At 33.9% G+C, this 12,384-nt stretch overlaps 1 protein-coding gene across 6 annotated transcripts in view; it reads left to right on the forward strand.

The window, feature by feature from the left end:
* The first annotated feature begins 7,073 nt into the window (after positions 1 to 7,073).
* Positions 7,074 to 12,384, forward strand: part of LOC104593606 (ARM repeat superfamily protein) — a 108,423-nt gene continuing 103,112 nt past the window's right edge. For 4 of the 6 annotated variants that reach the window (XM_010253540.3, XM_010253542.3, XM_088891240.1 and 1 more), the window contains exons 1-3: positions 7,074 to 7,205; positions 7,663 to 8,324; positions 8,727 to 8,887. In XM_010253540.3, coding sequence (XP_010251842.1) covers positions 8,084 to 8,324; positions 8,727 to 8,887 — 402 coding nt within the window. In that variant the 5' untranslated portion in view covers positions 7,074 to 7,205; positions 7,663 to 8,083. Of the gene's footprint in view, positions 7,206 to 7,662; positions 8,325 to 8,726; positions 8,888 to 12,384 lie in introns of those variants that run through there. The other 2 variants (XM_088891242.1, XM_088891241.1) reach the window with 2 other exon arrangements.

Here is a 12,384-nt window from a genome sequence, read left to right on the forward strand (position 1 = left end):
CTTCTTTAAAAAAATACTTCTCCACTTTTTTAACAAACACCCATAAGTACTTAAAAACCACTTAATGTGTGGTCCTTTGTCTTAAAAGAAGTAATTTTAAGTGTTCTCAAACAGGGCCTAAGACTTTTTATTTCCTCTGGTGCTGTTAGAATTTTATAGAGTTCTTCATTCTCAATGGAGGAGACTGTCATTAGTTGACTAAGTAACTAGCTTGGTCGAAATCAAACGGTCCACTTTCGAAAATGTTTCAAGAATGATTAGGTAACAACTTATTCTCTCTCCCTAATCATAGATTTAGTTGCTATCTTCTCCTTAAAGTCTATTACTCGATATGGTTCTTCCTATGTTTGTTAATGAAATTTACAACGTTGCTTAGAAAATACTTTAATGGCATTTGATAACATTAATTAAATCTCAAACCTGAAAAGCAAAATGCTCTTTTCAACCATTTGAAGTTTGAAAAGCAAAAATCTGCTTTATTAGGGCCAGTTAGATGTCAATAACCAAGTTTCCAATAAATGCAATCTAGCTTTAAGATTGACCCTTCTTATAAACAACATAATTGGAAAGATTGATTGGTAGATGTCTCTCAAACTTGATTTTTCTAAATAGCCATGTTTGTGGAGTTTTATTATATTTTTTCTCCTGAACCAAAGTGAAAGAAATATGGGATACTGGTTACTTCTTATTGTTGGCAAACAGTTGACAAAAGCTGAAAAGCACCTAAATAGCCACTGCACCAATTAATCATGACAATAGCTTTGTCTAGACATTTATGGGCAAGTTGGTGGAGACTTTTCTAAGACTATTTGTAAGCAAGTTCTCAAAAACCCAGGTTTCTAAGTCTACTTCTATCAATCCTTGAATGCAAAACCATTATCCCCCTTATAAGAGAGAAATATAGGCCCAAAATTCTTGGGATCCATTTGGTTTGTAGGAATAGGGGTCTGGAATTAGAAATGCAATAGCCCATTCTAATTTCAATTATTTGATTAGCTAGGTAAAATGTGATTCCATCAATTCCTATTTTTGATAAAATAGCATTCTCCCATTTGAGAGCATGGTCATTCAAGCCTCTCCCTTGGAATGATAATCTCATTCTAGTCGGTCAAAAAATAAACGACATGACATTAAAAAATTATCTCACCCCCCAGAAAAAAAAAAAAAAAAAAAAAAAATTATATCTCTTCTCAGTTGATACCCTCCTTGAAAGTTATGTATATCTTATGGAATCTGACTCCAATTCCAATTGTAACAGTGAACCGAATAAACCATTAAAAATTAATGACATGACATTAAAATACCCTTAGGTGCACCTGAAACCATGAGCCAACAAAATGTTTAAACTTTTCCATCTTTCACCTTTCCTTTGCAATTCACTATCGTGGAAGCTATTTGGGAGACAAGAGACGGAGGCAGTCACCTCATTTTGTCCTTTGAAATAAAAATGCATTAAAATGAAGATATATTAGTTATTTAATAGATGGTAGTAGCCAAACGGAAATGTGACAATAAATCAAAAGATTATAAGAGTGTGAATGAAGTTAAAAATGTTTATTGTTGTCAATAAATGATGAATGACAATTAATCACTTTCTCCTTCTCACCCAAAATCATTTTCCGGCTCAGTTTGGATGGAGTACAAAATAATATAAAATACAAGATTTTACACTCTACAAATTTGTGCTCGTACTATGTTTGATTTGAAGGAAAATGCAGGGAAAAGTAGGAAAACCTTTACAAACCGTGTATAGATTCCCCTGTCTTTTCCTTCCTTTCTCTACTTTTTCCTTTAAACCAAACAGCCTAACAGAAAATTATGTCTCCTATATTTGAACTCTTCGGAATGCTTCCCCCAACGGGATTTTTGTGTGTTTGAGTTTAAGAAGCCAAAACCCAAAAGCAGTCGACAACACCATTTGGATTAGCGGCTAGCAGAAGCACTTCTTTGGGCCACAAAAGCCCAATAAAAAAAGTGCACCTGAAAATTCCACTTTACTTTCCATGTTTGCCAGAAAAAAAATTATTTTGAACTAGTGACCGGCCAAATACTTAAAAAAAGAATCACTTTTCTGCTTTAGTGTTTAAACCTATGCATTTATAGAATTTTTTGGACTAATTACATGGAACCCTACTTTAGTGAATGTGACACTTGAGCGGCTGAGCCTTCCTTCTATTCATTTGATAGGCTATGTTTGTTTGAATGCAAATATAAATCAAACACAAAATTTAAACCCAATTCAGTTTCGAATCTATTTGTTTGTAATTATAATATGATACAAATTTGTACTTTTTGGTTGCCCCATTTGCATTTTCTGGCAGTGTAAGTTTAGCATTAAAATCAACAACAAAAAAATGATGCATAATTTGCATCACCTTCCTCCTACCCAAGGTTCAAAATATTGATATGTCCGATATGTCAATAGACGTGTATTGGGCAAATCGATTATTTTTTTTTTTTATTTTTTCAAAACCGGTTCAGGGGGATAGTTTAGGGCGGCTTCTCCAACCCTGAACCGATCAGACTCCCGATACACCCACTATAGGGGCCTATTGGAGGGGTCCCAGAATGTTACGTATTGGCCGATACAGGCCAATACATGTCGATACTTTGAACCTTGTTCCTACCTCACTTCTCTCTTATATAAAGTGAGAACCACGTCATCTTACTTCCTACTTCACTCCCCAACAAATAACCCTCCTAGCTACTACCCCCACTCTCTTTCTTAAGGTAGGACCACATCATTTTACTTTTCACCAACAAATAATGACAAGGTCAAGCAAAAGTAAACCAAATTTTACAATTAATTCATTTGCACTACAACCAAACACAGCCTTATAAGTAGACTCTTTAACTAAAGATATATAGACCAATGAACTCACATCTCAAGATAATAAACCATTTGCAATGGTTTGAAGTAACCTACGCCTTAGAAGCTGCATATATAGTAAACGATGTACCAAATTAACCCAAACATTTGAACCATCAAAGCCTTCTTGTAAGATTAATTCATTGTTGTGAACCATCTAAGTGGTGTATTAAGATACAATTAATCAAGGCCATCCAAAAAGGTGAAAGTGTAAATGGACTGAAGGTATAGAGGAGACACTCAGGAATTGGGTCGATCAGGGATTTGGAATGAATGGGGGTGTTTTTATAAAAAAAACATAAAAAATAAGGAGGTTGAAATGGGAATCACATTCCCATGGGGAGATAAAAAATGGCCAGTCCCCATATGGGGAAATCCCATTCCGCCTCGACGGCGGCATTGGTGGTCATTCCTCTACCCAATGCCACCACATCCACCCACCAACGTCACTGCCTCTGCCTCCACCCACCTCCAGCAACGTTGCTGGAGGCGAAGGCGGAGGTGGCGGTGGATGGCAGCGCTGATGAATGGATTGTAAGAGGAAGAAGATGGACATTGTTTTTTCCCTTAATTGATATTATTTTTAAAAGGTTAATCTATTTTTGAAAATTTTTTAAAAATATTACTTTTATTGATATTAGGGCCCTAAAGTTGCCCTTATCTGCTATAATCCTATAACTAATTTCACTTATATCAAGTAATAATTCGAGAAAATAACTTTCAAAAGATTAATATTTATTAATAATAATTTTAAACTCTTAATTTGTATTTATTATATAATTATATATACTAAATTTAATATATATTGTTTTTCAGAAATTATTTATTGTTTTTGTCATAAATGTATTTTCAATGATTATGTATAAATTTATTTTGTTTTGTTATTTAATAGAAAACTTTCAATAATTATTAGAGATTAAACTATCATTAGTGAAATTTTTAAATTTAATTTATTGTACTTATTGCATTTTTGTTATAACTTATTGATTAATATTTATTAGAGATTAAACTATTTATTGACTAATTTAATATATTTTTAGTACTTATTGTATTTTTTTCATTGTCAATATATTTTTAATAATTGTGTAATTTTGCTATAAATTTTCAATAATTATTGGAGATTAAACTATTGTTATTTATCATAGATGAGACTATTAATTTAGCTGAAATTATGAGTGTTCATGAGTTGGTTCGGTTTGGTCGTAGGCTATTTGGCCAACCAAATTGACTTGGTCAGGTTGGGGAGTTGATCAGCAAAAACCGACTAACCTTTTGTGAAAACTGGCCCACTCAAGTTGTATCAGTTTGGGTCAATTTTTTTGGTTTGGTTAGTCTGTTTAAAAGATTTAAACTTAAAAATTGAATTTAATTTAAAAAATTGTAGTGCAATTATTAACAAATAAATTTAAAAATTAGATTTATGATATAAAAACATTTTAGACTAAGAAATATGGGAAATTTCCCACTTTTTCCATATTAAAAATAATATTTAAAATATAAAATATTAATATATTTTCATGGTTAGGTCATTCAATTTTGGTTGGTTTACAAATGGTCAAAGTGAAATTGATCCAACTTGGTTGAATTGGGAAATTTTTGAACCAAAACCGACCTAAAATACTAGAAAATCGACCAACTCGGGTCGAGTTGATCGGGTTGGTCGGTTTCATCAGTTTGATGAATAAACCTAAGTGAAATTAATTATTGTTATTTTTGTATTATAAAAAATTATTAAAAGTAGTATATAAAATATGAATATTTATTAATTATTTAAAAAGTTGAAAATATAAAACAATTGTATACTCTTATGTGATTCTATTAGGGTCATTTAGTAGAACACATCTTATAGACATATTTACTTAAACCTACCTTATAGTTTTCATTTTATAAAAACATCACATATATTTTACAACTTATTTACTTAATCAACTTTTTATTAAGGAGTGTTTGTTTTGCCATTAGGCTCATATTTTTTTATCCCAAAAATACCCTTAACACTTTTTTTTTGTACAGAAAATAAAATATAGCTAATAGAGTGGTTGCTTGTGTCTTATAAAGGGCAAATATGGTATTTTTATTTTTTTCTTTTGATTAAATTTATTTAAGTGAACATTAGGGGTATTTTAGTAAATGGCCCTTTCTATTATTTAGCTTTTGTTTAATAAATCCCATACATTGCATGGGTCCTCGCTAGTGAATCCCGAGATTGAAATATGATGATGCACGATCTAGTGCTCTTTGTTGGCGAACAGCTCGGACACTGGACTGGTGAGGTCGCCTGATTGAGCTGCAGAGAGAGAGAGAGAGAGAGAGAGAGAGAGTAGAGTAGAGTGTGCGGGTTGCTTTACCTAGGGTGGGCATTCCAATGCTTAAGTCAACAATAAGTTATTGGGGAGCTAAAAATGCACTTTTTTTTTTTTAGCATCAATCAACTTTGCTCTCATTCTGAATGCAATCATGTATTGAAATCTATATTTGCTTTCATTTTCAAGATATAAATGCACTTTTACTAGGTATTAGCAAAACTAAACCAGAATTGCATTTGCAGTCTTCCCAAATAGAGCCTAATCTATTGGGCTCTAGCACACCTTTCTAACCCATCAAGGTGGCATTTGAAAACTGCTGAAGTTGATGAATTGAAAGAGTTATTGCTTCATATTTTAATCATTAAAATAATTAAATAATTAAATTTTAAAAGTTCATTAGGAGCTCTCAACATTCTTAAAATCTTATTATCTACAAAGATGAAGCGTTAGCTTTTCGGTTCAGCATCTTCAGGTGTAATTAAAAACGAGACTTACTTGTTTAATGCATAGCACCTTGCTACTAAGGAGCATGGTTCATTGAAATACTCCCCTTTCACCCCTAAAAAATCTATATCTAAAAAATACCACCATTAATACCATGAATTTATGTTCAATTTGTAATTTATATATAGAAGATTCTTTGCATAAAAAGTCCAATCCGAGAATCCGACTGAATATTTCTTTATTCGTCAAAAAACCCAAAGATGATAGTATTTGAAAAATCATGCATTTATTTATGTTAAAAAGTATCCGATGAAATAATTTTGTCTAATAGATCTCCTGCATGGGTGACGGGTCTACAAGTTGAATACAATATAAAATAAATGCTACCACTTACATGATTGGACCCCATCACTCATCACTCACAGTGCTTTGATTTGAGCCATTTGACACAATGGATTCATGTGACCATTCCTGCCACCTCCCACGTGTTCATCACTCATTGGCTTTAAAATTCGTTATGCCATCTAAAGAGAATTCTAAAAATAGATGTGCTAATCGGATGGTTAAAAGATCATGATCGGTTTGGGCCAGGTCGGGTCAAGGCAATACTGGACCATTTCGGATCGGGTCAGCAAAAGGCTAGACGCTAACTTCAATAGAACTAACTACCTAAGTATTCAGGTTAGCCATGGGCGGTCAATGATTCAACATTCAACCATCTAAGCTAATTGGTCTTTGATCAAGTCAACGTTTTTTTTATTAAAATATAAATTTAATCAATATTTTAAAAACCGGTAAGGAATCGAAACTATTTTACCCTTAATTTTTTGGGTCAGTGGTTTGACTGTTCGGTTTTGAATGAATGACTTGCTCTAATTAAAAAAAAAATAATAACTAAAAACGGATCGATAATTCGATTGCTTGGATCAATGAGTCACTAACCAAGTCAATTATTTTGGTCAAAAAACAAGTTAAAAGTAAAATGGAACTAGTTAAAAAAAAATAAAAATAAAAGGGAATTAGTTACCTGAACGGTTTTTGCGCTAAACCGTCCAACCATCCACGTTAACGATGGTTCAAAAATCATGGGTTTAACTGTCCAATTCAAATTGTTTGATTGATTTAACCGTCTGAGTCAACACCGGTTGGAAAATGTAGGTGTAAAAATCGATGACTCAATGGTGACTTGTGACCCGACCCAATCCCTGCATCGGGTCACTACACAGGGGACCCTAACCCGCATTTTTTGGGGTGGCCGGGCCGGGTTCGCGGGGTGTATCGATTTTTTGCCAGGTATTTCTCTTCATCAGCTGCTGATGATTTTGGATATGGCAATGCCTTAGCTCGGACCCTTTAAAGAGTGGGTCACTATCCTATAGAATTCGAACACGTGGCTTACAACGGCTCAGACACATTAACGGGTCCTGTAGCTTCAGACCCAAGCTGCTCCAGCACGGCAGGCATAAGTTACAAGAAACAAAGACAACTCTCTGGTATATATTTTCGATTAGATTCTTCGAGCTTTAACTTCAATCGTTCAAAGAGAAGACCAGCTCTCGGTACTCAATCCTCTCACGCAATTCCAGGTATATCTCTATTCATCTCTGCTTTGCTTTTCGTTCCTCTGTTTCTTCCCCATTAATTTCTCTGATTTTTCTCGCCATTCTTATGCTTTTTTTTTTCCTTCTACAAAATCCATCGGCTAAGCTGCGACCAGATCTTCCTTTTGAGCATGGTCGTGTTGAAACCCTTGGCGTAATCGTCAATAGAAAAGCTTGGTAGATTGTCCAGAGCAAACCCTAGTTGAGCATCGATTTTATCGATCAACAAAAAAAAAAAAAGAAAAAAACAACATCGGTTTTTGATCCAAAGCCCCAAACCCAATATTATCTCTTTGTTTATGATGAATTTCAGTGGTTCCGTGAAGAATTATGCATTAGTTGTCATTTAGTACCTCATCGACCCTTGACATTGTATTCCTATCTGGGGCAGATATTGATTTCTGTTTTGGGTACATTTTGTTTTATGGATGTTTTTTTCCAGGACTGATGCTGTGACCGTTTTGTTGGACCGGTTTTCTTGTTGTGGTGGAGATTTGATTTGGTGACAAGCAGCTTCATCACGGGAATTTTCTATTGAGTCCTCGTTTATATTTTGAGCGTTTCTTGTAACATGAAACAATTTCAGATTGAATTATACTATGCTGTATATTTGTAAACAATGCAAGGTTTCCAGTCATATAACTACCCATTTCAGCTCTTCAACTTTTGCATGTTGTTTGGAATGGACTGAGACTTGTTCCTCAAATCTTCTTTCTTTTATGTTTGTTAAAGATATAACTGCATTTCGTGGGAAATTGTAGATCTCTATTGGATATACATACGTGGGAAGCAGAAACAATTGACCACTTTAATGGTGGATTTTTGATCACCTGAAATTTGGAAATCCTTCTTACTTATCATCAATGGAGAGCTTAGCGCAACTGGAAGCATTGTGTGAAAGGCTTTACAATTCACAGGACTCCGCTGAACGTGCTCATGCAGAGAGCACTCTGAAATGCTTTTCTGTAAATGTTGATTACATTTCACAATGTCAATACATACTCGACAATGCATTGACTCCATATGCATTGATGTTGGCTAGTTCAAGTCTGTTGAAGCAAGTGACAGAGCATAGTCTCTCTTTGCAGCTCCGACTTGATATCCGTAATATTCTCTTTCTTTTTTTTTATAGATAATTTTTTATATTTTAGGAGGAATAGTGGAAATTTATATGATTATCATCCAGTATGTGTCCCATCAATCCTTATTCTTTGGTGTTATGCAGGTTTGTTTTCTTGTATTGCACCCATTCTGACTCATACTATTCTTTCTTACAATTCTTGTCTATTTCTATTTTTTTGATGGTCACTTAATGACCTTTTCTTGGTTTCTAATTTTGCATGGACGGTTTTGAAATTAATTAAGCTTCTTAAACTATTGAAGTGTTGGCATTATATATATACACACTCTTTAAAAGTTGACAATACAAACCATTGCCATATTATAAAAACTTAATTTTTTACTGTTACATGTTTCTGAATTGATCCATCTGTACTTTGTCTGAAGGAAACTACCTTATAAACTATCTGGCCAACAGAGGACCTGACTTGCAGCCTTTTGTAACTGGATCACTGATTCAGCTGTTTTGTCGAGTTACAAAATTTGGGTGGTTTGATGATGACAGATTCAGAGATGTGGTTAAAGAGTCAATGAACTTTTTGAGTCAGGTGACACAGCTTCCATAAATGGCATTAATGACTTTTGTTGCATCTAAAATTAAATGTTCCATATGCTTATTTTTAATTGGTAAGCTAGGATGTTGTATATCGTTTATTCATCTCCTTTTTATGGTTCTATCTAGCTGTGTCTCCACTGGAATTTTAGTGATTCCTTCCCTTCCCTCTTGATGAAGGTTGGGTACAATATGCTACTTTGTGTATATGTATTTTCCCCTTTTCCATCTGTTTTCTTTTTTTTTAGGAATTCATTTACTTTCTTTGATATGTTAGGATTTCATTTACTTTTCTCATCAGTTTTTAGAATATTCCACAATAGTTGGCAGATGAAGAAGATAAAAAAATTGTACATTAGGTTGGCTTATCTTGAATTTCCTTGTTAGCTTCTTCCATCTTAGACTATGAATTTGCTTCTGTTGGCTTGATCTCATGATTATAATGAAATTATGGCCCTCTTCCTTGTAACTTGAAAGTTAACCCAATGATACATGGATACCTGAACATAATTGGCATACTCATCTTCAAATTGTAAGGTGCAGGTTACTAATAATGGATGCTGCATGGAACTCTCTAGAATGTAATTTTTTGGTTTATATAGGCAGCTCTGATGATAGTCCATTGGGTGTGGTATTTGATTTTTTTGGTGATTTGTATACTATGTAGTATTGTTATTTCTCTCTGATTAATAGAGTATGGAACCAAGCAACAAAGATGGCAGTAAGACTACCTATCTGTACTTGGATGGTACAAAACTACAAATACAATGAAAGCAAGATATAGAAACTTCTATCCCTAGACAAATGAACTCCAGAATTCCTATTCCTTTGTATTCATCCCTTGGCTATTCATTACTGTTTTGTCAATAGAAATATACAATATCAAGTGTACCATAAGTTACTTGAAAAAGTAACTGTATGAACTTATTGGATGGCAATACTCAAATCTGTATCTCTGTCTAGAATCTTGAGGATGGAGAGTCATATCCAGGTTTCCTATGTCAATATCCTTATTGGGGCATCTTAGGGTAGCCCACACCCATGAATTATATCAAATATGAGTGGTGATTTACTTGCTTGTTGGTTACCACGGGATAACTTTGCCTATTTGGGTTTATATTGTTGGAACAGCAATACTAGTATCACAGGTCTTGACCATCATGGAGCCCTTACGTTACAAAAGTAAAAAAGGTAAACAAGGTTTGGTTGCAAATACAGGCAATTATGAGGTGTTTTATTTTATTTTTTTCTTTCTGATTTTAGGGCTCCATGAAAGCCAAGCCCATAATGGTGGTATCTACTTGATATCTTTAAGTCTTGTAACTTTTCATATTATGACCGACTGGTTAAAAAGGTTTTTTTTTTTTTTTTTCTTATTTTTTTTTTCTTTTGAAGTGCTACACAACAGGGGTAGCCCATCCCCCAACCCAGGTGCAGGTGGGGTAAAAAGGTTAATGTTATTAAATACTTGAAAAATTTTGAAATCATATGTAGAATATACTTAGTGAGAAGCATAATTTTTATTGGTAATTAACAAACCTTGTGACAGGCTCACTGGTAATGAGGAAATTATTCTTAGGAATGACACATATCTTCAGTTGCTGACCTTGGTTTCACCAACGTTCCATCTTATGTTTTTTCTTTTTTTTTTCACTACAATCTGTGTTATATTTCATTATCTTGGAAATATATAGATGTCTTATTTAAATTTATAGGTGTCTTTTTGTATTTTTTTTTCTTAACAATCAGGGTATTTCACTTTCTATAGTAACCTTCCAGGGAATCATAAACTTTAGCAGAGCAGCTAATATTTATTAACTTTATGTGGTGCAAAGATCATTTATAATTTTAAACTATTACTTGTAAATAATAATGATGCAAACATCTAATGATTCCATGCAGTGCAAGATCATTTTACTACTACTGTAATAATTTTATTTTATTTAGGTTGGAGGAATTGAGCTCTCCTATCTTTTCTACCTAAGCATGTAGGTACTTGTATACAAACACACATGTTTTTATATGTATCTTCATTATTATACCTGCCTTTGCAAGAGCCTCCAAAAAAAAAAAAACAAAATAATGAAATGTGTTTATATTGAAAAGCTAATTTATGATGCCCAAATATGGATACAGACATGGACACTGATACGGGAAATGGGGATATGATTCTCCATTTCCTAAATATTGGGCAAGTATATATTTGGTATGGGTATCCCATGGTAATATGCTTATATCATGCATTTATATCAAGTTCAACGTTGGTATGCTAGAGTACCTCTAGTGTACTGATAAATATTGTATCATGCAGTACCTCTAGTTCAACATAGGTTTGTTAATTGCCAACAGAAATTATATCATGCATTTATATATTTAAGTGTTACTACTATAAAGTACCTCAAGAGTATCCATGAGTATCCTGTATTGTATCTGATAAATATTGTATCCACATTGGTACACTAGGCATGTACAGGTATCTTGGCACTGTCAAAGCAAAAAAAGTTTTTAAGAGAAATAATATGATTTTTGCACAAGCATCTGAAGGAGTTGAGTAAGTAGAATGACTTTGGGTGGAGTCCAGAGATTTGGTGGTTGTGCGCTTTTGTTAATTGTTAGGGGTTGATGAGGCTGAAGGTTTGGTGGCTGTGTGTGGTCTTACATGTAGTTTTAGGTGGAAGTTTAGATTATTGTTTGTCTGGGCCTGGTCAGTGTGTTCAGCTTTCCTTTGGTTTATTGTTTTAGTGTCTGGTTTGGTTTGGTTTGGTTTGGTTTGAGTTTTTGAGAGGAGGTGTTGGTCCTGTTGGATTTGTTTGGGTGAAGGGTCATTTTTCTTCTCTTGGGTGACTTCTTGTCACCTTACTTGTATTCTTCTTTTTAATAAAATTTATATTTTACTATAAAAAAAAAGTTGAAGCTATTATGCCAAAAAAATTTAACTAAACTATAGATGCAAAAGATGTATAGCTTTAAATGCTTTACCACTTGACTGAATGCACAATTGGTTGTCTTTATTTATCTACATGCATTGCATGTATAAAATACCCCTCCTACTGTGTATTTTAGGAGTGAGAACAAAGAGATACAATAGGTACATAGTAGAAAGGGGAAACGACAGAGAAACAATACGAAGAGGCATCGAAGCCCCTGGATGCGGGACTCAGCCAAACAGCAGCTCATTAGGTGGATGAAATGGGCTGTAAGCAAGCTGGAAACACGCCCACAAAGCCCTCAGCTTGCTAATTCAAACTTGCTTTGACTCACCCAAGAAATTTAGTGGGATAGAACTTAATGAGATTGAGTAATCACTAGTCAAATGAAGCAGAATTGAAAATCAGGTGAAATGATCTCACATGGCACTTACATAAAAGAGTTGGTGAGGATGGCTGCTGTACTTTTTACAGAAGATTTCTGAAATTCACTCACTAATAAAGTAAATGCAAAGGGGAAGAAAGGAAAAATAAATGGTGGTAAAGTAAGTGGCACATAGACTTA

This window comes from Nelumbo nucifera, chromosome 7, assembly GCF_055504915.1.
Source record: "Nelumbo nucifera cultivar China Antique chromosome 7, China Antique-T2T, whole genome shotgun sequence".
Lineage (NCBI taxonomy): Eukaryota > Viridiplantae > Streptophyta > Magnoliopsida > Proteales > Nelumbonaceae > Nelumbo > Nelumbo nucifera.